Genomic DNA, 27,476 nt, shown 5'->3' on the forward strand with positions numbered 1-27,476 from the left:
CACACCTGTTCTGAGCACCAGCAGCACACTTAGTTGGTTTCGGGTCATCAGCATCCAGGTCACCAGCGAGATCTAACTGCTGAATCTGACCACATTTCTCTGTTTGCCTCTGTGTGCCTAACTATGCAATTGAGGTATGAGCTCGGTAAGGACCACCCACCTTCTCTGATTCAAATCCTCTTCACCCTTCACAAGGTTCAAATGACCCACAGTTACTGGTCCTCTCGCTCATCATGCTTTCTCTCTGAGAGAAACCTCATCCAACTCCTGCAGGCACCATCTTCTCTCCCCATGACAAATACCTTGTCCTGAGGTCTTCCCTCCCCAGAAGGCGTATGCATTGGAGTCCATACATTTTTCCTGATCAAATGACTTTCCTATATGTGTCAATGAAGGCAGCATGAGCCTGACACTCAGCTTGAGGGTGTCCTAATGTCCACCGATCCCAGCAGCAATGTAGACCTTGTATTCCAGGATCTCCTTTTACCATGCAGAAGTGGTAAACCAGTTTCATTATGTATCTCTCTCCTCTTTAGATGATTAGTTAAGCATTAATTTTATACCAGGGCCTGCCAATCAGTAGCAAGAGGAGAAATACAGTTGTTCTCCCAAGGATTCAAAACTGAAAGAGAAGAAAGCCAACTACTCTAATTACACAGGATGTGACTGTTGAAATAATCAGAAACAACAGTAATCTAGAGTTGAGGGCTTTGACTCCAAGTTGAAAACACAGTAAGAGCCCATGTGAAAAATAAATAGCTTAAAAGTAGTGGAGCAAAGGCTAGAGAACAGGAAGAGGATGAGGAGAGGAGGGAAAACTGGTCAAAGAAAAGAAATGTCATTAAACAGTGTTATATTCATCTAGGAAGTTCCCTCAAAGACTCTAATTTTGTATTAATAGGATGGAATAATAAAAACATACTTGCTGTAGAATACTGAGGATTTATCAGTTATCAAAACCACAGAAAATTAGTATCCTACAGAATTCCATTTCTTAGAGAGCAGCACTAAATATTGTGTTAACTGAGCTTGATTGGGTACACGTCATCCCAAACTCAGAAGGCTGACACAAGAAGGTCAGAAGTCCCAGTCTAGCCTGGGCTACATACATAGTGTGCTGTTGTCTCAAAATGTCATTGACTAAGGATGTTACTCATTTGGTACAGAGATTGCCTACTCTGTTGGATAATTTTCTGTTGCTGTGAAAAAGCACCATGGCCAAGGCAACTTATGGGAGAGTTTATCTGGGCTTCTGGTTCAGAGGGATCAGGGTCCATCGTGGCAGAGGGAAAAGATGTGACTGGAGCAGCAGCTGAGAGCTTATTTCTTGAACCACAAGCAGGAAACACAAAGGATGTACTGGGTGTGACTCAGGGCCTTGAAATCTTCAATCCTATCCCCAGTGATGTATTTCCACCCACAAAGCCATACCTCCTAAGCCTCTACAAAGAGATTTCAGGATCAGGCATTCAAATTTGCATGTCTAGGTGACCAGTCATTCAAAACACCTCACCTAATAAGCCCAAGACCCTAGGTTTGATCAACAGCATGAAAGAAGGAATGTGACACCTCCTTTTATCTTTTATGTATATAATTTTCTATGGGATTCCTGAGCCACACAGTTTCTGCTATCTCATATTCACGTGTATTTTCTTAATGAATCAAGACACTTCTCTGGTCCTGAAAGCCTAGGACAACACCATTCTGACCATTCTTAATTGCCTTCTGATATTGCCTAGAGAGACTATCTTAGTGAAATGAGTTTTTCCTGCTCTTGGCCAGTATAAGTTGCTTCTAAGTGTATGGTTATAAAGAAGTGAGCCTTAAAGGACCTTGATACAGATGATGGAAATAGAAGTGGCTTGGTGTAGAGCTTCAGAAGAATTCTGAGTATATACAGAGACAGAGACAATATAGGGCCAGAGAAAAAAGGAACACCCACCTGCTTACAGGGACAGTGGTCTTCAAAGCCTGTGGACAACCCCTTGGGATAGGGAGAGGCTTTGACTAATAGTGAAAAAGTAAAATTGAGGGGAAAATCAGACAAGGTAGGGAGAGAAGTAGGAAGCCACTGCACATAAGGAAAATGGGTGGACCTTGGTTAAAGTCAAGGGATAAAGGATGGCAAGGTGAGTGTCTTAGTCAGGGCTCCTATTGGTGTAGAGATACATCATGACAAGAAAACATTTGATTGTTGGTGCTCTGTTGTAATAAGAGCAGCGGGGCTGCGTCCCAGGCACCCGGCCACCCACATGGCTAGCACTAGCTTATGCCCCGAAATAATTACACGGAAACTGTATTCTTTTAAACACCGCTTGGCCCATTATATCTAGCCTTGTCTCTGTTAACTCTCACACCTGGACTAGCCCATTTCTTATAATCTGTGTAGCCCATGAGCTGGCTTACCATGAATGATCTTAACCTACATCTGCCTGGAGTGGAAGAATCATGGCGACTCCTTGACTCAGCTTCTTTCTCCCAGCCTTCTGTTCTGTTTACTCCTCCCACCTATGTTTTAACCTATGAGGACCAAGCTGTTTCTTTATTGCTTAACCAATGAAATCAACAGATTGATATATGACACTCCCACATCAATGCTCGCTTTCAGTTTAGAGGTTCAGTCCATTATCATCATGGTGGGATAGGGCAGTTGGCAGGTAGACACAGTGCTGCAGAGGTAGCTGCTACATGTTGATAAGCAGGGAACTAGAAGTAGACTGTCTTATTAGGCATGGCTTGAGCATATATGTGACCTCAAAGCCCGCCTCCACAATGATACAATTCCTCCAGCAAGACCATAGCCCCTCCAACAAGTCCACACCTTCTAAAATTGAAGCCCTCGTTAATGGCCATTTTCTTTCTAACTACCATAGTGAGCAACTTCTGTGTGTGGTTTATAATGATGCCTCTTGTTTCGTGATAGCACATACTGAAGTTCCACACTCAGTCAGTGTACATACTAAACACGCATCAAAACTATCATCCTGTGAAAACTGAGAGACTGGCTCCACCATTAAGAAAACCTGGTGCTCTTTCAGAGGGTGTGGATTCATTCCCAGCACCCACATCAGATGGCTCACAATCACCTTTATCTACAGTTCCAGGGGATCCAAAGCCCTGCTTTGAGTCTCTGAAGGTTTCTGCATGCATAGAATACATACAGACAAGCCGGCATACAAACATAGTCTTAGGCCTTGTATTGTTATGAAGAGACATTTTGACCATGACAACTCTTTTTATTTTTATTTCACTTTATTCTTATTTTTTTAAAAAGAAAAAATATCTTTTTATTTTACACACCAATCCCATTTCCCTCTCCCTACACTTCTCTCATCCCCTCCATCCCTCACCCCCACATCCGTTCTTCAGAGAGGGTAAGGCACATTGCTAAAGGAAGGTTCAATGCCCTCCCTACTATATCTAGGCTGAGCAAGGTATTCATCCGAAGAGAATAGGTTCCCTAAAACCCAGTACAAGCAGTAGGGATAAGTTCTGGTGCCACTGCCAGTGGCCCTGCAGTCTGCCCCAACCACACAACTATCACCCACATTTAGAGGGACTGGTATGGACCTATGCTGGCTTCTTCCTTGTCTGACTGGAGTTGTGGTAAGCTCCCATTAGCTCAGATAAGCTGTTTTCAGTGAGTGTTCCCATCACAGTCTTGGCCTCTTTGCTCATTTTCTCATTCCTCCCACTCTTCATCTGGACTTTGGGGGCTCAGTCCAGTGCTCTGTTTCAGTTCAGGTCTCTGTCATCTGTTTCCATCAGTTGCTGGATGAAGGTTCTATGTGACATTTAAGAAATTTGTCAAGCCGGGCAGTGGTGGCACACGCCTTTAATCCCAGCACTCGGGAGGCAGAGGCAGGCGGATCTCTGTGAGTTCGAGACCAGCCTGGTCTACAAGAGCTAGTTCCAGGACAGGCTCCAAAACCACAGAGAAACCCTGTCTCGAAAAAACCAAAAAAAAAAAAAAAGAAGAAATTTGTCAATCTGACTACAGGGCAAGGCCAGTTTGGGCACCCTCTCCTCTTAACTGGGGTCATCCTTGTGGAATCCTGGGAATTTCTCTAGTGCCAGATATCTTGCTAGTCCCATAATGGCTACCTCAATCAAAATATAAAATATCTCTTCTTGCTCTCATGTCTGTACTTCCTACATCTCGACTATCCCGTTCCCTCAAGTTTTCTTCCCCCCTTCTCCCGGCCTCTTTTCCTTCTACCCTCCCATCTACACCCACCCCCATGCTCCCAATTTTGTAGGGAGATATTGTCTATTTGCCCTTTCCAGGTGGATCTATGTATTTTTTCTTAGGGTTCATTGTTACTTAGCTTCTCTAGGATCATTAACTATAGGCTCGATATCCTTTGCTTTACAGATAGTATCAGCTTATGAATGAGCACATAGCATGTTTATCTTTCTGGGTTTGGTTTTGTTCTAATTCCATCCATTTGCATGCAAATTTCTGGATGTAATTTTTTTTTCCATTGAGTAGTACTCTAAGGTGTAAAAGTGCCACATTTTCTTTATTTATTCTTCAGTTGAGGGACATCGTGGGTGTTTCTAGTTTCTGGCTGTTACAAATAATGCTGCTATGAACATAGTTGAACAGATGTCCTTGTAGTATGATTGAGCATATTTTGGGTATATGCCCAAGAGTGGTATTTCTGGGTCCTGAGGTAGGTTGATTTCCAATTTTCTGAGAAATTGCCATACTGATTTCCAAGAGTGGTTGTATAAGTTTGCATTCTCACCAGCAATGGAGGAGTGTTTACCTTACTCCACATTCTCTGCAGCATAAGCTATCATTGGTGTTTTTTATCTTAGCCATTATGACTGGTGTAAGATGGTATCTCAAAGTCATTTTGATTTGCATTTCCCTAATAACTACTGATGCTGAACATTTCCTTAAGTGTCTTTCAATCATTTAGATTCTTCTGTTGAGAACTTTCTGCTCAGTTCTGTAACCCATTTTTAAATTGGATTATTTGGATTTTTGATGTCTAATTTCATTTTTATTTCTTTTTTTAAATTGATTTTTATTGAGCTCTACATTTTTTCTCTCCTCCTCTCCTTATCTCTCCCCTCCCCTTCAACCCTCTCCCAAGGTCCCCATGCTCCCAACTTACTCAGGAGATCTTGTCTTTTTTTTTCCCATGTAGATTAGATCTATGTATGTCACTCTTAGCGTCCTCATTGTTGTCTAGTTCTCTGGGATTGTGATTTGTGGGCTGGTTTTCATTGCTTTATGCTTAAAAAAACATATGAGTGATTACATGTGATCATTCTCTTTCTGGGTCTGGGTTACCTCACTCAATATGTTTTCTAGATCCATCTAATTGCGTACAAAATTTAAGATGTCATTATTTTTTTCTGCTGTATAGTACTGCATTGTGTAAATGTAACACATTTTCCTTATTCATTCTTTTGTCAAAGGGCATCTAAATTGTTTCCAGGTTCTGGCTATGACAAACAATGCTACTATGAACATAGTTGAACACATGTCCTTGTGGCATGATTGAGCTTCCTTTGGCTATATGCCCAAAGGTGGTATTATTGTGTCTTGAGGAAGGTTGTTTCCTAATTTTCTGAGAAATCACAACACTGACATCCAAAGGGGCTGTACCAGATTGCATTCCCACCAGCAATGCAGGAGTGTTCCTTTTACCCCACAACCTCTATAGCATAAGTTGCCTTCAGTATTTTTGATCTTGGCCATTCTTACAGGTGTAAGATAGAATCTCAGAGTTGTTTTGTTTTGTATTTTTCTGATGACTAAGGATGTTGAACATTTTCGTAAGTGTCTTTTAGCCATTTTAGATTCCTCTGTTGAGAGTTTTCTGTTTAGGTCTGTATTCCATATTTTTTATTGGATTCTTTGTTCTTATGATGACCAATTTCTTGAGTTCTTTGTATATTTTGGAGATCAGCCCCCTCTCTGATGTAGTGTTGGTGAAGATCCTTTCCCATTCAGTATGCTGCCTTTTTGTCTTATTGACTCTGCCCTTTGCTTTAGAAGCTTCTCAGTTTCAGGAGATCCCATTCATTTACTGATGATCTCACTGTCTGTGATGCTGGTGATATATTTAGGAAGTAGTCTCATGTGCCCATACATTGAAGGCTACTTTCCACTTTCTCTTCTATTATGTTCAGTATGGTTGAATTTATATTGAGGTATTTAATCTATTTGGACTTGAGTTTTGTGCATGGGGATAGATATGGATCTATTTTCATACTTCTACATGTTGATATCCAGTTATACCAGCACCATTTGTTGTAGATGCATTCTTTGTTCCTTGTATAATTTTAGCTTCTTTGTCAAAAACTCAGGTGTTCATAGATGTAGGAGTCTTCAGTTTGATTCCGTTGGTCAACCTGTCTGTTTTTATGCCAATACCAAGAAGTTTTCATTACTGTAGTTCTATAATAGAGCTTGATGTCAGATATGCTGATGCCTCCAGAAGTTGCTTTATTATACAGGATTGTCTTGGCTACCCTGGGTTTTGTTTTTTCATATGAAGTTGATTATTTTTTCTTTCAAAGTCTGTGAAGAATTATGTTGAGATTTTGAGGGAGATTACTTTGAATCTAAAGATTGCTTTTGGTAGGATTGACATTTTTATTGTATTGATCCTACCCATCCAAGAGCATGGGAGATCCTTCCATTATCTGGTATCTTCTTCAATTTCTTTCTTCAAAGACTTAATGTCAAACAGATGTTTCACTTCTTTGGTTAGTGTTGCCCCAAGATATTTTACATCATTTGTGATTATTGTGAAGGGTGATGTTTCTCTGATTTCTCTCTCAGCTTCTTTATCATTTATATATAGGAGGGCTAGTGCTGTTATTGTTGTTGTTGTTGTTTTTGAGTTGATGGCTCAACATTACTGAAGGTATTTATCAGCTGTAGAAGTTCCCTAATGGAGTTTTGTGGTCAATTATTTATACTATCATATCATCTGCAAATAGTGAAAGTTTGACTTCTTTTTTACAGTTTGAATCACCTTGATCTTCTTTTGTTGCCTTACTGCTCTAGCAAGAACTTCAGAAAATATGTTGTATAGTTATGAAGAGAGTAGACAGCCCTGCCTTGTTCTTGATTTTAGTGGAATTGTTTTGAATTTCTCCCCATCTAATTTGATGTTGTCTGTTGGCTTTCTTTATATTGCTTTTATTATGTTTAGATATGTTCCTTGTATTCCTGATCTCTCCAAGGCCTTTATCATCATGAAGCAGTGTTGGAATTTGTTGAATTCTTTTCAGCATCCAATGAGATGATCATATGTTTTTGTTTCCCTCATTTTATTTATATGGTGGACTACACTGATAGATTTTGATGTATTGAACCATCCCTGCATCTCTGGGATGAAGTTGACTTGATAATGGTAGATGATTTTTTTGATGTGTTCTTAAATTTGAGCTGCCAGTATTTTCTTGAGTATTTTTCATCAATGTTAATGAGTAAAGATGGTCTGTAATTTTCTTTCTTGGTTGAGTCTTTCTGTGGTTTTGGTATCAGGGTAACTGTATACTCATAAAAAGAGTTTGGCAATGTTCTTTCTGTTTCTATTCTATGGAACAATTTGAGGATTATATGTATTAGGTATACTTCGGAGTTCTGATAGAACTGAGCTCTGAAACCATCCAAGTCTAGACTCTTTTTCACGGGGACCCTTTTTATGAGTGTTTCTATGTCCTTGCAGGCTTTAGTTCTATTTAAATTGTTCACCTGGTCTTGTATTAGTTTTGGTATGTGGTACCTATCCAGAAAATTTTCCATTTCTTTTACATTTTCCAATTTTGTGGAGTACGGGTTTTTAGTAGTATGACCTACTAGTAATAATTAGTAATAATTCTCTGGATTTCCACAGTGTCTGTTGATATGTCCCCCCTTTTCATTTCTGATTTTGTTAATTTTGGATGTTCTTTCTCTGATTTTTGATTATTTTGGATAAGGGTTTGTTTATCTGTTGATTTTCTTGAAGAACCAGCTCTTTGTTTCATTGATTCTTTGTATATTTCTATTATATTGTTTCTATTGTTATTGATTTCAGCCCCCAATTTGATTATTTCCTGTCATCTACTCCTCCTGGATGAGTCTTCTTGTTTTTGTTCTAGAGATTTCTGGTGTGATATTATTGCACTAGTGTGAATTTCTAAACTTTCTCTATGTGGGCACTTAGTGCTGTGAACTTTCCTCTTAGCATTGCTTTCATAGTGCCATAGATTTGGATATCTTGTGCCTTTATTTTCATCGAATTCTAGGAAGTCTTTAATTTTTTTCATTTCTTCCATGACACAGGGATTGTTCAATAGAGCACTGTTCAATTTCCATGAGTTTGTAGGTGTTCTGTGATTAGTGTTATTGTTAAATTCTGACTTTAAACTATTATGATCTGATAAGATATGGGTGGTTACTCCGATTTTTAATATCTGTTGAGGTTTGTTTTGTTACTGAGTATGTGTTTAACTTTAGAGAAGGTTTTATAAGGCCATGAGAAGAAAGTATATTCTTTTGTGTTTGGGTAGAATGTTCTGTAGATATCTGTAAAGTCCATTTGAGTCATGATATCGTTAGTTCTCTTATTTCTCTGTTCAGTTTCTGCCTGGTTGGCCTGTCCATTGAGGAATGTGGGGTGTTGCAGTCTCCTATTAGTGTGTGGGGTTTGATGTGTGATTTAAGCTTTAGTAATCTTTCTTTTACATATGTGGGTGCTCTTGTATTAGGAGCATAGGTGTTCAGGATTGATACTTCATCTTAATGGATTGTTCCTGTTATGAGTATAATGTGCCCTTCTCCATCTCTTCTGCTAGATTTTAGTTTGAAGACTGCTGTGAGACAATGGTCTTGTACCTTGTATAGATTTGTCATTGTATTGCTTTAATAAAATACTGATCTGCCAGTAGCCAGGCAGAAAGTATATGTATTCCTACCAGAACAGGAGCTAGAAAACAGTATTTTGAGTGAGGTAACCCAGACTCAGAAAGACAATTATCACATGTACTCACTCAAAAGTGGTTTTTAAACAAAGCAAAGAAAACCACCCTACAAATCACAACCCCAGAGAACCTTGACAACAATGAAAACCCTAAGAGAGACACACATGTATCTAATCTACATGGGAAGTTGAAAAAGACAAGATCTCTTAAGTATATTGGGAGCTTGGGGACCATGGGAGAGAGTTGAAGGGAAGGGGAGAGGCAGGGAGGAGAGCAGAGAAAAATGTAGAGCTCAATAAAATAAATTTTAAAAAATGCAAAAATAAAATAAAATGCTGATTTGCCAGTAGCCAGGCAGGAAGTATAGGCAGGGCGACCAGAACAGGAGAATTCTGGAAAGAGGAAAGGATCAGTCTGCAGTCATCACCCAGACACACAGAGTAAGCAACATGAGAATAAATTGCTGATAAAAGGTATCAAGGCAAGTGGCTAACACAGAAAAGAATTATGGGTTAATGTAAGATGTAACAGTTAGTTAATAAGAAATCTTGAGCTAATAGGCCAACCAGTCTATAATTAATGTAGGCCTCTGTGTGTTTCTTTGGGATTGAATGACTGTGGGACTGGGTGGAACAGAAGCAAACCTCTGTCAACAGAAATCTATTTTGTTAGATATTAGGATAATTACACTTGTTTGTTTCTTAGGTCCATTTGATTAGAAAATCTTTTTCCAACCCTTTACTTTGAGGTAATGTCTGTCTTTGAGGTTGAGGTTTGTTTCTTGTATATAGCTGAAGGATACATTCTGCTTTCGTACCCATTTATTAGCCTGTGTCTTTTATTATATGTTAATTGAGTCCATTGATATTAAGAGATATTAATGACCAGTGATCGCTAATTCCTGTTAACTTTTGGTGGTAGTGTTTATGCATTTTCCTTCTTTGGGGTTTGCTGTTGTGAGGTTATCTGTTGCCAGTGGTTTTGTGGGTGCAGTTAGCTTCCTTGGGTTGGAGTTTTCCTTGTAGTACTTTCTGTAGGGCTGGATATGTGGATAGGTATTGTTTAAATCTGGTTTTGTCATGGAATATCTTGTTTTATCCTTTGATGGTGATTAAAAACTTTGCGTGGTATAGTAGTCGTGGCTTGCATCCAGGCCACAGTAACTCTTATAAAATAAATATTTAATAAAGAAGGCTCGCTAACAGTTTCAGAGATTCAGTCTATTATCATCATGGTGGGAACCATGGAGTGTGCAGGGAGATGTGGTGCGGGCTATATCTTTATATACTGGCCACAGTATATAAAGTTGATTGACACCTTCAGTGGTATCCTGAGCCAAGGAACCCTTAAAGCCTGCCCCCACGGCGACATACTTCCCCCAACAACACATAAAGTAAAATATAAGGAGTCAGGCAGTGGTGATGCATGCCTTTAATTCCAGCACTTGAGAGGCAGTGGAAGGCAGATCTCTTATGAGTTCAAGGTCTACTTGGTCTACAAAGAGAATTCCAGGACAGCAAGAACTGTTCCACAGAGAAATCTTGCCTCAAAATCAAAATTAATTAATTAATTAATTAAACTTTTTTTTTTAAAAAAAACACCATCCTTTAAATTTCAGTGTTTGGTATCCTTAACGTTCTTTAGTTTTGTAAAAGCAAAAGAAAGCATCCAATACTTTCTGCTTCAGTCAAAGTTGGCCACCTTTAATTTGTGTTTTGAGACTTGTGGTTTTATTTTGAGTTTCTTGCCTTGTTTTGTTGACAGTATTAGGGATGAAATACTGCAAAAAACAGATAATTAGCTATTCCCAGTCCTTTGCAGTTTGTAACTAAGGCTGGTTAAAAATCTATGGTTCTCCTGGCTTTGTATGATTAGTTAGTGACATTAAAGGAATCCCTTACATGCATGCTCTTCTTCTTCTTCTTCTTCTTCTTCTTCTTCTTCTTCTTCTTCTTCTTCTTCTTCTTCTTCTTCTTCTTCTTCTTCTTCTCTTCTCCTTTTTCTTCTTCTTTTTCTCTTCCTCCTCCTCCTTCTTCTTTTTCTTCTTCTTCTTCTTCTTCTTCTTTTTTTCTTCTTCTTTTTCTTCTTCTTCTTCCTCTCTCTCTCTCTCTCTCTCTCTCTCTCTCTCTCTCTCTCTCTCTCTCTCTCTCTCTCTCTCTCTGCCTGCCTGCCTGTCTGTCTCTGTGGTGTTTCTGTCAATTTATCTCTCTATATATCTGTGAGTTTATCTCTGCCTATCATTCTCTGTCTCACTGTGTGTCTCTGTCACTCCCTATCTCCATCTATCTATTTATCTATCTATCTTTCTGTCGATTTATCTATTTCTCCTCTCCCCTTTCTCTTAAAATGATATGGTGACATGTGAACCAGCACATCTGTAGAGTTTATGACCATGCTCAACATCCCACAATAGAATCATTCTCAACCACCTCTCCTGAGCTCTCTTCCCATCTCCTCTTTCCAGTTTTCCTTTATGAGACTCTAGTATTCTGCTCCAAATGAAATCAGATACATTGACATCAAAAGGAAAAGACTCTCTGAAGTGCCCCTTTGTACCAGGGCCTGTGCTGAGTACTGTAGATAAAAAAGAGAAGATACTAGCCACCTGTTCACACCCTGTGGAGCACTTATACTGCAGTCTAGAGAAGAATCAACTCCTAGGCTGCCCAGGGTATCGAAGGAAATACAGGAGTCAGTGCATAAAGACTTTTCTATCTGAAGGTTTTGGGGGAAAGAAACACACATATACTTTCCTGATAGTTTCCTTTCTATATTCTCTTAAGATTTTTCTCTAAAGTTTTTCCTCTCATGATATTCCACAAAACCTTTCAGGCAATATAGGAGTTAGATTTAAAGGTCATATACCATTTCTTAAGTAAATTATTAAAATCAGAGTCGCCCTGACAACTGACATGCAGTAAATCTAAATAACTTGTCACGGAGCAAGGAAGAAGCAGTTTTTTCTTCAGTTAGCTTCTTCATTGGTGGACTGTAACTTACAGCTGCAAAGAAAGGATCAGTCACATAATTACCTGTCGAGAGGTAATCTTATAAGGGATTTTAAAGGAGTCATAATCATAAAGTGCTGGAGAGTCAAAGAAAACAACAAAATTGGGTACTTAGAACCTATATGAGTGTATTTGCTGCTTCGACATTCTGCCCTGTATTCTCCCAGGAAGGGAACGGCAATTTACACTGACTCATGACTAGGAAAGCATTTTGAAGTAATATTCTGCCATCAGGAATTGTAAATATTGGATTATCTCAGAATCAGAGAGTGCAGTGTTGATTCTCTGCATTCTTTGAGTCAGTTGTAAGTTTGTGGTTTGGGCTCAGATTACCATAAATCTGTCAATATTATGTCAATTGGCATTTAACAAGGCAATAGTGATGCTAAACCATTTTAAATTTTAAAATGTATTTTCTATCTTCTGTGTGTCTTTAAAACAAGAAAATGGAAATTTATAACTCTTTCTCAGGACTATGAAGTCAACTTATTTTCTGTATATAAAAAATAGTTAGTTGACTAAACTTTGAGTCTTCAGGGTACATGCCCATGTCAGAAAACTGAGGTTAGGAACGTATGAGGAGAGTTAATCACTGTCCTAGGTTACCAGTCAGACCTAGCAAAGATACTGCATGCAGCATTTAGGTTGCTCTGCACTTTTAACCTTAGTTCAACAAATCAGAAGATTGGCTATATGTCTTTGTAGACAAGATTGCCTTTCTGGAAATAGTTTATCTTAAAAACCATTAACAAGGCACCTGATCTAATCTAAAGCATTCTGAAGCTATTGCACAGCTGTTCTAGCCGTTGGGGAAAATTGAGTTATTTTTATAGGCATTGGCTGTGTATCATTTTTGCATGCATTTTTATTCATTAAAACTCTTTTTTTTATTAGAACAGGAAAAAAAAAACAAGTTTCCGCCTCCTCCCAGCCTCCCATTTCCCTCCCCCTCCTCCCACCTTTCTCCCCCTCCCTCTACTACTCTCCCCCTTCCTCTCCAGTCCAAAGAGCAGTCAGGGTTCCCTCCCCTGTGGAAAGTCCAAGGTCCTCCCCCCTCCTTCCATATCTAGGAAGGTGAACATTCAAACTGGCTAGGATCCCACAAAGCCAGAACATTATGTAGGATCAAAACCCCGTGCCATTGTCCCTGGCTTCTCAGCAGCCCTCATTGTTGGCCATGTTCAGAGAGTCTGGTTTTATCCCATGCTTTTTTCAGTCACAGTCCAGCTGGCCTTGGTGAGCTCCCAATAGATCAGCCCCACTGTCTCAGTGGGTGGGTGCACCCCTCGTGGTCCCTACTTCATTGTTCATCTTCTCCCTCCTTCTGCTCCTCATTGGGACCTTGGAAGCTCAGTCCAGTGCTCCAGTGTGGGTCTCTGTCTCTATCTCCATCCATCACCAGATGAAGGTTCTATGGTGATATGCAAGATATTCATCAGTATTGCTATAGGATAGGGTCATTTCAGGTTCCGTATCCTCAGCTGCCCAATGCACTAACTGGGGACATCGCCATGGGCTCCTGGGAGCCACTCTAGGTTCAAGTCTCTTGCCAACCCTAAGGTGGCTCCCTTAACTAAGAATTGTGCTTCCGTGCTCCCCTATCCAACCTTCCTTTATCCCAATCCTCCTTTTTCCCCAAGTTCCCCCCATCCTCCCCTTCTCCCTTTTCTCTCCCCATTTCCCCTAACCCCCATCCGACCCCACCCCCAAGATCCCAATTTTCTCCCCGGCAATTTTGTCTACTTCCCATAGCCAAGAGGATAACTATGTGTTTTTCCTTGGGTACACCTTCTTACTTAGCTTCTTTAGGTTCACCAATTGTAGACTCTGTGACCCTTATTTATGGCTAGAAACCAATTATGAGTGAACCATGTTCATCTCTTTGGGTCTGGGTTACCTCACTCAGTATAGTGTTTTCTATTTCCACCCATTTGCATACAAAATTCGAGAAGTCATTGTTTTTTACCACAGCATAGTACTCTAATGTGTATATATTCCACACTTTCTTCATCCATTCTTCCATTGAAGGGCATCTAGGTTGTTTCCAGGTTCTGACTATTACAAAAAATACTGCTATGAACATAGATGAACAAATGCTTTTGTCATATGATAGGGCATCTCTTGGGTATATGCCCAAGAGCGGTGTTGCTGGGTCCAGGGGTAGGTTGATCCCGAATTTCCTGAGAAACCGAAACACTGATTTCCAAAGTGGTTGCACAAGATTGCAATCCCACCAGCAATGGATGAGGATACCCCTTCCTCCACAGCCTCTCCAGCAAAGGCTATCATTGGTGTTTTTTATTTTAGCCATTCTGAGAGGTGTAAGATGATATCTCAAAGTTGTCTTGATTTGCATTTCCCTGATTGCTAAGGAGGTTGAGCATGACCTTAAGTGTCTTTTGGCCATTTAAACTTCTTCTGTTGAGAATTCTCTGTTCAGATCAGTGCCCCATTTTTTAATTGGGTTAATTAGCATTTTAAAGTCTAGTTTCCTGAGTTCTCTATATATTTTGGAGATCAGACCTTTGTCTGTTGCGGGGTTGGTGAAGATCTTCTCCCAGTCAGTAGGTTGCCTTTTTGTCTTAGTGACAGTGTCCTTTGCTTTATAGAAGCTTCTCAGTTTTAGTAGGTCCCATTTACTCAATGTTGCCTTTAATGTCTGTGCTGCTGGGGTTATACCTAGGAAGCGATCTCCTGTGCCCATCTGTTGTAGGGTAATTACCACTTTCTCTTCTATCTGGTCAGTGTGTTCAGACTGATATTGAGGTCTTTAATCCATTTGGACTTGAGTTTTGTGCATGGTGATAGATATGGGTCAATTTTCATTCTTCTACAGGTTGACATCCAGTTATGCCAGCACCATTTGTTGAAGATGCTTTCTTTCTTCCATTGTATACTTTTAGCTCCTTTATCGAAAATGAGGTGATCATAGGTTTGTGGGTTAAAATTCGGGTCTTCTATACGATTCCATTGGTCGACTTCTCTGTTTTTATGCCAGTACCACACTGTTTTCATCACTGTAGCTCTGTAACAGAGTTTGAAGTCAGGGATGGTAATGCCTCCAGAGGATCCTTTATTGTATAGGATTGTTTTGGCTATCCTGGGTTTTTTGTTTTTCCATATAAAGTTGATTATTGTCCTCTCAACATCTGTGAAGAATTTTGATGGGACCGTGATGGGGATTGCATTGAATCCATAAATCGCCTTTGGTAGAATTGCCATTTTTACTATGTTGATCCTCCCAATCCAAGAGCAAGGGAGGCCCTTACATTTTCTGGTATCCTCCTCAATTTCTTTCTTCAATGCCTTAAAGTTCTTGTCAAATAGATCTTTCACTTTCTTGGTTAGAGTTACCCCAAGATATTTTATGCTGTTTGTGGCTATCGTGAATGGAGAAGCTTCTCTGATTTCCCTCTCTGCTTCCATATCCTTTGTGTATAAGAGGGCGACTGATTTTTTGGAGTTGATCTTGTATCCTGCCACATTACTAAAGCTGTTTATCAGCTTTAGGAGTTCTTTGGTGGAGTTTTTGGGGTCGCTTATGTACACTATCATATTATCTGCAAATAACGAAAGTTTCACTTCTTCCTTTCCAATTCGAATCCCCTTGATTCCCTTATGTTGTCTTATTGCTATTGCTAGAACTTCCAGCACTATATTGAAGAGGTATGGTGAGAGTCGACAGCCTTGTCGTGTTCCTGAGTTTAGTGGGATGGCTCTGAGTTTTCTCCGTTTAATTTGATGTTAGCTGTCGGCTTGCTGTATGTAGCTTTTATTATATTTGGGTATGACCCTTGTATCCCTAATCTCTCCAATACTTTTATCATAAAGGGATGTTGAATTTTGTCAAATGCTTTTTCAGCATCTAATGAAATGATCATATGGTTTTTTTCTTTCAGTTTATTTATATGATGGATTACATTGATAGATTTTCGTATGTTGAACCAGCCCTGCATCTCTGAGATGAAGCCTACTTGATCATAATGGATAATTTTTCTAATGTGTTCTTGGATTCGGTTTTCAGTATTTTGTTGAGGATTTTTGCGTCGATGTTCATGAGTGAGATTGGCCTATAATTTTCTTTCTTGGTTGAGTCTTTGTGCAGTTTTGGTATCAGAGTAACTGTAGCTTCATAAAAGGAATTTGGCAATGACTCTTCTGTTTCTATATTGTGAAATACACTAAGGAGTATAGGTATAAGGTCTTCTTGGAAGTTCTGGTAGAATTCTGCATTGAAACCATCTGGTCCTGGGCTTTTTTTGGTAGGGAGGTTTTTGATAATCGCTTCTAATCTTCGCTACTAACAGTTCTATTTAGATTGTTCAGCTGGTCCTGGTTTAACTTTGGTATATGTTACTTATCTAAAAAAGTGTCCATTTCCTTTACATTTTCCAGTTTTGTGTTATACAGGCTTTTGTAGTAAGATCTAATGATTCTCTGAATTTCCTCTGTGTCTGTGGTTATGTCCCCCTTTTCATTTCTGATCTTATTAATTTGCAAATTCGCTCTCCGTCGTTTGATTAGTTTGGATAGGGGTTTGTCAATCTTGTTGATTTTCTCCAGGAACCAGCTTTTTGTTTCATTGATTCTTTGTATTGTTTTCTGTTTTACTGTTTTGTTGATTTCAGCCCTCAGTTTGATTATTTCCAGTCTTCTACTCCTCCTAGGTGAGTCTGCTTCTTTTTTTTCTAGAGCTTTCAGGTGGGCTGTTAAGTCTCCAATGTGAGCTTTTTCTGTTTTCTTTAAGTGGGCACTTAGTGCTATGAACTTACCTCTTAGGACTGCTTTCATAGCGTCCCATAAGTTCGAGTATGTTGTTTCTTTATTTTCATTGAATTCAAGGAAGACTTTAATTTCTTTATTGATTTCTTCCTTGACCCAGGTGTGGTTCCGTAGTTGACTGTTCAGTTTCCTTGAATTTGTAGGCTTTCTGGGGGTAGCATTGTTGTTGAATTCTAACTTTAATCCAAGGTGATCTGATAAGACACGGGTGGTTACTAACATTTTTTTGTAACTGTGGATGTTTGCTTTGTTACCAAGTATGTGGTCAATTTTCGAGAAGGTTCCATGAGCTGCAGAGAAGAAGGTGTATTCTTTCCTATTTGGGTGGAATGTTCTATAGATGTCTGTTAAGTCCATTTGTTTCAATACCTCCATTAATTCTCTTATTTCTCTGTTAGGTTTCTGTCTGATTGACCTGTCCATTGGTGAAAGAAGAGTGTTGAAGTCTTCTACTATTAGTGTGTGCGGTTTGATGGCTGCCTTGAGTTTTAGCAATGTTTCTCTTATGTACGTGGGTGCTTTTATATTAGGGGCATAGATATTCAGGATTGAGACTTTATCCTGATGAACTGTTCCTGTTATGAGTATAAAATGCCCCTCTCCATCTCTTCTGATTGATTTAAGTTTGAAGTCAACTTTGTTAGAGATTAGTATGGCCACACCTGCTTGTTTCTTAGGTCCATTTGCTTGATAAGCCTTTTCCCAGCCCTTTACTCTGAGTAGGTGCCTGTCTTTGTGGTTGAGGTGTGTTTCTTGTAAACAGCAGAATGTTGGGTCCTGTTTTCGTATCCAATCTCTTAGCCTGTGCCTTTTTATAGGTGAGTTGAGTCCATTGACATTAAGTGATATTAATGACCAGTGGTTGTTAACTCCGGTCACTTTTTTAGTCATAGAGTTTGTGTGTTTCCCTTCTTTGAGTAGTGTTGGTGAAGGGTCTCTAGATGTCTGAGTTATTGTGGTCATTGTTGGACTCCTTGGTTAGTGATTTTCCTTCTATTACTTTCTGTAAGGCTGGATTTGTGGCTACGTATTGTTTAAATTGGTTTTTATCCTGGAAAATTTTTTTTTCTCCATTTATAGTGAACGAAAGCTTGGCTGGGTATAGTAGTCTGGGCTTGCATCCATGGTCTCTCAGTTTCTGCAGCACATCTATCCAGGACCTTCTTGCTTTCATGGTTTCCATGGGGAAGTGTGGTGTAAGTCTGATAGGTTTACCTTTATAAGTAACTTGGCCTTTTGTCCTTTGCAGCTCTTAATATTCTTTCTTTATTCTGTATGCTTTGTGTTTTGATTATTATATGGCGAGGGGATGTTTTTTTTTGATCCAGCCTATTTGGTGTTCTGTATGCTTCTTGAACCTTCATATGTATATCTTTCTTTAGGTTGGGAAAGTTTTCTTCTATAATTTTATTAAATATATTTTCTGGACCTTTGATCTGCACTCCTTCTCCTTCTTCTACTCCTATTATTCTTAGGTTCCGTCTTTTTATTGTGTCCCAGATTTCCTGAATGTTTTGTGATGAGAGTTTGTTGGACATGCTGTTTTCTTTGATCAGTGTGTTTATTTTCTCTATGGTATTTTCAGAATCTGAGATTCTTTCTTCTAACTCTTGTATTCTGTTGGTTATGCTTGTTTCTGTAGTCTCTGTTTATTTACTTAAATTTTTCATGTCCAGTCGGCCCTCTGTTTGTGATTTCTTCTTTGCCTCCATTTCAGTTTTCAAGTCTTGAACCGTTTCCATTATCTGTTTGATTGTTTTTCCTTGGTTTTCTAGGGTATCATTCACTGATTTATTCAATTCTTCAAACTTTCTGTTATATTTCTCATCCATTTCTATAAAGGCGTTCTTTACATGCTGTTTAAGGGCGTCAATCACTTTCATGAAGTCAATCTTTTCTACTTCTTCTTGATTAAGGTCTTCATGTCCTCCTGTTGTGAGGTTGCTGGTTTCTGGTGGCTTCATGTTGCTTTTCAGATTGTTGGGTGAATTCTTGTATTGGCGCCTGCCCATCTCTTCCTCCAAATGCTCCCCTATGGATCTTCTTTTACAGGATCAGGTCTCCTGCCTACAGATGTATCTTCCCAGTGATGGCTCTCCCCAGTGATGGCTCTCCTGGTACCGACATCAGATCTCCATGCCCAATGATGGCTCTCCCCAATGCTGGCTCTCCTGGTGCCGAGATCAGGTCTCCATGCTGGTTGGGTAGCTCATAAACAAAGCGCCTACCTTGCTTGGTGCAGTCAGGCTAGAGTGGCTCCCAGGAGCACAAGGCGATGTCCCCAGTTAGTTCCTTGGGCAGATGAGGATACGGAACCTGAAACGACCCTATCCTATAGCAATACTGATGAATATCTTGCATATCACCATAGAACTTTCATCTGGTGATGGATGGAGATAGAGACAGAGACCCACACTGGAGCACTGGACTGAGCTCCCAAGGTCCCAATGAGGAGCAGAAGGAGGGAGAAGATGAGCAAGGAAGACAGGACCACAAGGGGTGCACCCACCCACTGAGACAGTGGGGCTGATCTATTGGGAGCTGACCAAGGCCAGCTGGACTATGACTGAAAAAGCATGGGATAAAACCGGACTCTCTGAACATGGCGAACAATGAGGGCTGATGAGAAGCCAAGGACAATGGCACGGGGTTTTGATCCTACATAATGTTCTGGCTTTGTGGGACCCTAGCCAGTTTGGATGTTCACCTTCCTAGACATGGACAGAGGGGGAAGGTCCTTGGACTTTCCACAGGGGAGGGAACCCTGACTGCTCTTTGGACTGGAGAGGGAGGGGGAGAGGAGTAGGATGAGGGGGAGAAGGGTGGGAGGAGGGGGAAACTATTTTTCCTTTTCTCAATAAAAAAAAATTCTTGTTTAAACAAAAAAAAAGAAAAAGAAAAAGAAACAAAGGAACTCCCGCCCGCTTGGTTGCCCTGAGGATTCGGACCCAGCGCCCAGACAGGCTGACCTGGGTGATGTTATGTGCCCAAAGAGGGCAGGTGGGCCGAAGTGGGGAGGGTTCTGGATGCAAGCTGGGTGGGAAAGGAAGAAAGAGGCAGTATGCAGGGAGTAGAGGCCCTGCAGAGAGCCCAAGAAGGATAGGGGGTTGAGGAACTTCTGAGATCCCTGTCCCGGGTTGGCGCCGTGGGGTCAGAAACTCACCCCAATCTCATTAAGACTCTTATAAGCTAAAATTACTGATATCAATTAGGCAATTCAGCTTAAGGATGAGTATTCTTCAGGACAATCCAGAGATGTAAATGCCCAGTAAGTCAGAATTTATTCATAAGATAAACACTGTGGTGCAGGGAAATTTACAATAGCATATGTGAATTTACAGACAGAGGCAAAAGATATTCCAGATTCTGTAGCCTCGTGACTTGGCCTAATGAGGTTTCCCTTTAGAGAATTTACTTCTGGTAGGTTGGCAGCTTAAATATTAACCATAATCTGCTGCTCCTTTGACAATGGCACCAACACAACTAGACTGACTCAGAAACAGACACAAAATGAGAACACTGAATGCTATGATAAGGATGTAGATGAGGAACCCCCAGGAAAGGATCCAGATCTTAGAGCAAAGGAGCAGGTAGAAGCTGGTGAATCCTGGGATAGCATATTGAGTCCTGGTGCTCAGACAGATAGAAACCTACTCTGCCCTGTGAGGCTGTGCACGTAAGACCATGCACACATGAATCACATCTACCAAATATCTCTCTCCCTCAGGTCCAGATGGACTCCAATCACTAATGCCAGTTGGCAGATATTCTTCTCCACTCTTGAGTTCACAGGAAGTCTGAAGGTGCTCGACCTACGTGGAAATCCACTGAGCTACTGTGCAGTGCAGAGCCTCTGTAGGACACTGAGATGCCCTGGATGCCAACTAAGGACATTATGGTGAGTCTGGCCTGGGTTCTTCCCTGAAGCAGAGATGGATGGCAGAAAGCAAAGGCAAAAGCTGGACCTACAGTGAGGCTTTCTTTTAATCACATATTCATCCTCTTGCCCACACCTGTAACAGAGGCCTAAATGTTATGATAAAGAAATGGAAAATGTATTGTATTCTTAGAGATCATGAAATACTGATATTCTCCAGGGACCCCCACTAACTATTGCTAACAACAGGCCCATGAGGGCTCCAGTGGAGCAAACATACCGAGGAAGTGGCTGCAGGTGAGCTGAAGAGCACAGAGGAGGTGGCTAAATAAAGCAGAGGGGAGAAAGCTAAAACCAGCCAGGGAATGGCATCCCCATTTCTTATTGCTCTCTTCCTTGTAACCAGCCTTCTGCTCTGTTTCTATGGACTCCATCTTTACTAAGATATCCCATAACAAGTGAGTCATGTCCTTATTCTTTGGCTGGTGAATGTCACTTCAGATATCTTTTGAAATACACTGGTAAGCTGTCCTGGGTCTCACGGAGGTCTGTCATGGCCAGTCACAGCAGAGCTGTGGGTCTCAACCTGTGCTCCATGATTCTGCAGCTCAGCTGTGGGAAGCATGGGATTATCGCCCAGAGGAGAAAAGGCACTAGAAAAGCTAAGCAATGCTAACACCACATGCCAGGGCTCACAACGGGAGACCATAGCACAGTTCCCAAGAGCAGTGATCCCTGGAGAATCTGATGGTGAGCATCTCCCATGCAGGCTTGTCAACTGTGGCCTCACATCCAGCCACTGTGAGGACCTGGCCTCAGTACTCCCATGTAGCTCCAGCCTGACTAAGCTAGACCTGCAGCTGAATGACCTGGGAGACTGTGGTGTGAGGCAGCTGTGTAAGGGCCTCAGGAATCCTGCCTGCAAACTCAGAATCCTACGGTAAGTAAAACCCAGGATTTCCATTCTAGGCAGGGCAAAAGAAGGAACATGAGGGAGTGAAAAATACCGGATATGGAAAAGAAGTGGGAGGGGGATGCATAGTCAGAGTGGCTCCTGACCAGCTGTGCCGCTTATACCTGAGACCTGGGCAAGTCACCGTAGTCTGTAAAATTCAGTTTCCTCATATATCAGGTGGAATACCCACTTCATGGATTCTGATGACATAAAGTGTACATATGTAGAAACAAATACCCGGTAGGTAGCTGGGCACTGTGCAGTCATGTGTATTAGCAAGGCTGTTACCTTACCAGACTCCCTTGCCTTCCTCCAGGACAGTGATTCAATCATTTATCATTCATGAATACATATGTGCTTGCATCCATATCAGGACCCTCTGTGCTAAGCACTTGTCCAGTACCTAGGGATACTATCACAAACACGCGTGGCTCTCTCCTGCTAAAGCTATGTGGGAAGAGACAGATAAAGATCACCCACCAGCCCATGACACCATTGCCAAACTCTGCTGAACGCTATGGAGTCAACATATTGTGAGAATGTATTATTGTAAGAGAGCCTGCATTATTGGATGGCCCATGAGTGCTTTCCCTAGGCCTGATAGAGAAATAGGCTTTGGTTGGGCCAACCTGGAGACAGCAGTCTAGGCAAAGGAAGAGTTGGAGAAAGCTCTAGACCAGAATGTGGTTGAAGCCCTGGAGGGTCATGGGGTTTCACTACAGGAGCCTGAGGTGGTCCTCTGTCCAGAATGCCTATGGGGATATGGCCATGAACTCCATCCACTGGGAATGCTGCTAGCAACTTTGTGACCCTTTTTCAATATGAGTCCCCTCATCTATGTCCATGTTCCCTTCCCTGGGAGAGTCTATTTCCAGTGTGACTGATTTGTGGGAAGGGGTATAAAGGGCCAGCCCTCATTTCAGCTCTGGAAAGTTCCAAAGGTCCTCATCCTGGCTTCAGATCTCCCTGCATACTGACCACGTTCCACTAGGACTTTGTCATGGACACATCTCTGTTTGTTAAGCCTGCTGTTCTCTTTCCTTTCTCCTGGATTTGGCTCAAGAATGAACTTAATAAAGCTCCTCACTTGCTCCATCTATAGACAACAGTGTCAAGGATCAGGGACCCTGAGGTTTCATGATTCTTTTGTGAATCCCAGGAAATAGAGCTTCTTCTTGTGCTTGCAGGCTGGACATGGCCCCTCTCAGTGACACAGTGATTATGGAGCTCAGGGCCCTGCAGGCAGAGAATCCACAGCTGATAATCCACAGCACATGGTAAGGAGTGGACACAGAACTCCTACTAGTCAACTCAGCCTCTATGTGGCTGGTCCACGACTGAGGTGGGACAGGTATCCTGAGGTGATGGGAAAGACAAACCGAGTCAAAAGAAACCAGGAACCACCGAAACCAATGTGAGGAAGGGTTCTGTGTGGTGGGGAGGTTTCATTTAGCTTTTAGCAAAAATAGAATTATATAACACACCTACATAATTTCTTTGATCAGAAAAAAAGAATGTGAAAGGTGAGTTAGAGGTGAGTCCTCTGGGCACAGGAAGTGTGACAATGGTAGGCAACAGTAAACCTAAATACTGGAACAAGGAAAACAGAAACTACACTTTCAAAAGATACAGAAATTCTCAGGGAACAAAAGCCACCATGGGTATCACTGTCCCAATCCTAAAACTCAGACTCACACACAGGAGTGTATGAATGTCACACACACACAAACACACACACACACACACACACACATTGCACTATGGGATATAGAGCCTCAGGGCTGGAAAGTCATTTTCCACCCCCAGGGGCTGTGTTGAAGCCCCATGCTCTCCCAGTTTAGTCAATTTCAGTCATGACCATGAATTCCTTCTGTGCTCAAGATCCCAGCTGCCATGCCACATGTGACAGGGAGGGTCTCTACATAGGATAGTGATCCATTCATTGAACAAACATTTGTGCAAGACCCGCTGTGCATCATTCACTGTTTGGGGATCTGAGGAAACAGGATAACAAGGCAGACACGTTCAACATTCATTATCTCAGTCCAGCAATGAGAGGGGATACTTGATTCCCCACAGTTCAAAGAAATTGTACTGGGAACCCTATGAGTGCAGAAGTGGTCTGTCTGACTTCATCCAAAGCTGAGATGGGCTAAGGTGAGCTCTGAAAGATGAGAGTTGTGGGGTTGATAGGAGAAGAAGAAAGATCCAGGAAGAAACATGGGATAGGGAAGCAAAGAGTGAGCAGTTCCAATGAGGGACAGAAACCACGTGTGGATACCATCTCTGCCTCAACATCACCTGAGCCCTCCACAGAAATGCAGGTTCTCAGGCCAAACTCCATAATCTCAGATGGAACAGCTTTCTTCAGTGAGCTTTCTGATTTAGCAGCCTGTCCAGGTGACACTTTAAAGCAGGGATTTGAAAGCCACTGGTCTAGATTTGAGCAGGAAAGGGTGACATAGGAAAGCCTGGAGGGGGACAGGGTCCACAGCAGGAACTATGAACCACCCTAAGAACCTTCTGCTACTCCCCAAAGGAAATAACAGTCGTTTCAGCACCTTGGTCATGATGGAGTATCCTCACCCTTTATTTATGCTCAGCTTCTATGTAGAAAATGAACTAGAAGGGACCAGATCAGAAGCAGGGACACCTGACAGAGGATGCTGCAGAGGATAGGAACCATGTTCACTCGATCCAGGGACAAGGGTGGAGTCTGTGGAGGGCAGGGGAGTTGTGAACAGAAAGTAGAGGGATTTAGAAGATACTATCTAGGTGCTTAGCATTCAAGGTGAGTGATTGTTTGTTTTATGTGGCTATAACACAATGTCTGACACTGGTGCTTAACATGAAGAATTGAGATTACTTCTTCCAGTTCTGGATACAGGGAAGAGCCAGGGCATGGACCCTGCATCTAAAGAATCCTTCTTTCTGTTCCCTCTGATTGTGCAGCTGGGAGGGCTGAGAGTGAGAGACCAAGGTGGCTTTTGTGACAAGTCCTGTCAGGGCACAGGAGTCTACTCCTGTGATGATGTCATTAACCCCTTCATGACAGCAGACACTCGTGACCTCCTTGTGTCTTATCCTTCATCCTGTCACACTGTAACACTGGGAATTAGCTTTCTAATGAATAAACACTGGGGAACACACTCAAAGCAAAGCAGTGGTTGAGATGATCCGTGTTCTAGCACCATGGATGCCTGGGAGGATGGAGACTTTATAGTGTTCTGGCCCAGAGAAAAATCATGGAACTGAGTTCAAATTCAGATGAGTTGGATTTTATGCTGGGATATTGTGTACACAGCCCTGGTTTTCATGGTTTCTCCTGACATCTGAGGAGAACATATCTATATGTAGGAAACCACATGTGATGATCCCTACTAAGAACCCGGAAGGAAAAGGAATGGGTAACAGAGTGACCTCATTCAAGCAACAGAGACCACAATCAGGTATGTGAAGGGTTCAGACCCAGAGCATCATGATTACCAAATGAAGGAGCATCTGTGGAGCGTGTCAGCATTTCTTTCTTTATTGTTTTTAGAATTTAATACACAAGTACTATATTTACATCATTTCCAGCCCTAATTCTGTCTGCTTCAACAACTCCTGTTCCCCACCAACAAACTCTGTCTCAAATTCATGAGCTGTTCTTAGGTACTATTGTTAATTACATGTGTTTTTACACATGTATGCATATGTATATATAAGGAGAACTTGATGAATCCATTTGGTGTTGGTCATTTATATGTTCTAGGTTGACCACTTCGGACTAGATAGCCTTTTAGGAAACTATTCCTTAAGAAGACTGATTTTGTCCCTCTCCTACCAGCTATTAATTGCTTGTAGGTTTTCTTTTATTAAACTATCTTTTCTCATTTTACATGCCCAAATTCATTTCCCACTCCCTCCCGTCCTCCTCCCTGCACCTTCCCCCTCCTACTCCCCATTCCACCCTCCATCCACTCCTCAGAGAGGATAAGCCTTCCCATAAGAAGTCAACAAAATCTAACACATTGCTTTGAGGCAGGACCAAGGCCCTTCCCACTATATCTAGGCTGAGCAAGGTATCCCTCCAGGGAGAATGGGTTCCAAAGAGTCAGAACACTCAGTAGAAATAAATCCTAGTCTCACTGCCAGTGGCCCCACAGTCTGCGCCAGCCATACAACTGTTACCCACATTCAGAGGGTCTATGCTGGTTCCCTTGCTGTAAGGCCTTAGTTGGAAGGCTTATTATTAGCTCAGGTAAGTTACATAAGAGGGTGTCCTCATCAGGGTCTTGTCTTCTTTGCTCATATTCTCAATTCTCCCTCTTTTCTACTGGATTTTGGGAGCTCAGCCCAGTGCTCTAATGTGATTCATTGCATCTGCTTCCATCTGTTGCTGGATGTAGGTTCTATGATAACATTTAAGATAGTCATCAGTCTGACTACAGGGCAAGGCCAGTTCGGGTACCCTCTCCACAATTGGTTGGAGACTAGGCTGGGGTCATCCTTATAAATTCTTGGGACTTTCTCTAGTGCAAGTACTGTTCATAGCAGAATTATTCATAATAGTCAGAACCTGGAATTAACCTTCAACTTAAGAATTGATAAAGAAAATGTGGTACATTTAAACAGTGGGGAACTACTCAGAGGTTAAAAGAAAAAAAAAACAATGACCTCTTGAAATTTGCATGCAAGTGGATGGAACTGAAAAACTGCCCTGAGTGAGGTAACCCAGACCCAGGAAGATGAACAAGGTGTGTAACCACTCATAGGTATTTACTAGCTGTTAAGCAAAGGATACGAACCTATAGTTTAAGACCCCAGAGAAGCTAAGTAACAAGAAGAACCCTAAGAGAAACATACATGAGTTTCCCCTAGGAAGGGGAAATAGACAAGATCTCCTGACAAAATTGGGAGCATGGGGTGTGGGGAAAAGGGAAAGTAGAAGGGGAGTTGGAGGGGAGAAAGGGAGCAGGAAGGAGAGCTAGAAAAAATGGGATGATCAAGATGGGGGAAGGACAGAGACAGAGAACAAGAAAAGAGACATCTTGATTGAGGGAGCCATTATAGGGCTAGCAAGAATGCTTATAGATTTTCATTTAGGAGTGGGGCATTATGAGATCTCCCCCATCCACATTAGCCTGTCAGCTAGTTCTGTCACTGTGAAGATCTTGTTGAGGCAGAGATATTGCTGATATTTCATTGGTGGATTGTCCCAGTCATATACAAAACAAAAACAAAAACAAATTATCTGCAACAGATGCTGTGGAGGTAGTCGTCATTTGTATTCCTGTCTTTGAGATGGAACCGTACAGGCTCTCCAATAAGAGCAGCACCCCTTGCAAGACATTCCACACTTAGAAACCAGAGGGAATACTGTTTGCTTCTTTCCCAGACTTTGTGGGCTGCTGATGCCCCATTCTCAAGTCTGTGACTTGCATTCGGCTCTATACCAGAGCTCTGTGTCTCATTCCTAGCTGCTATGGCCTGGGACTCATCTCCCTATCCCTGCTCACCATATTATGAGCTATCTTCTTTTATTTTTTATCATACCACGTGAGACATACTAGAAAAATCAACACTTATGGACCAGTAAGAAAGAAACAATGCAGCTGGCATCCAGGCAGGTATTATGGTGGGATAGTTGCTTAAGAAGCACAGCGGAAAGACACACACACACACACATATATATAGTTTATTATAAATAATGTATATTAATGTATTCAATTATATGTAAATGAAAAGCATGCAGGTAGCCTGATGAGCAGTGATAAAATCTTCAGGCATGCCTCCTACTAATACCTAGGCGAGAGAACCTGGAAAAGAGTTCAGTCATGGTCCAGCACTGGGAAAAGCTGGGGAGATGAGACTGACCTCTGTCTGGCCTTTTCTAGAGGAATGGTGTTCATCATTTACACCACTAATGACCTTT

The 27,476-nt window shown here is 41.4% G+C and overlaps 1 protein-coding gene across 8 annotated transcripts in view; it reads left to right on the forward strand.

The window, feature by feature from the left end:
• The window catches only part of LOC142860488 (NACHT, LRR and PYD domains-containing protein 1a-like), a 132,683-nt gene that overhangs the window by 93,938 nt on the left and 11,269 nt on the right, over positions 1–27,476 (forward strand). For 7 of the 8 annotated variants that reach the window (XM_075991824.1, XM_075991823.1, XM_075991818.1 and 4 more), the window contains 4 exons: positions 20,455–20,625; positions 21,374–21,544; positions 22,747–22,836; positions 24,917–25,008. In XM_075991824.1, the coding sequence (XP_075847939.1) occupies positions 20,455–20,625; positions 21,374–21,544; positions 22,747–22,836; positions 24,917–25,008 (524 nt within the window). The remainder of the gene's footprint in view (positions 1–20,454; positions 20,626–21,373; positions 21,545–22,746; positions 22,837–24,916; positions 25,009–27,476) is intronic. The other variant, XM_075991821.1, reaches the window with a different exon arrangement.

This window comes from Microtus pennsylvanicus, chromosome 11 (genome assembly GCF_037038515.1).
Source record: "Microtus pennsylvanicus isolate mMicPen1 chromosome 11, mMicPen1.hap1, whole genome shotgun sequence".
Lineage (NCBI taxonomy): Eukaryota > Metazoa > Chordata > Mammalia > Rodentia > Cricetidae > Microtus > Microtus pennsylvanicus.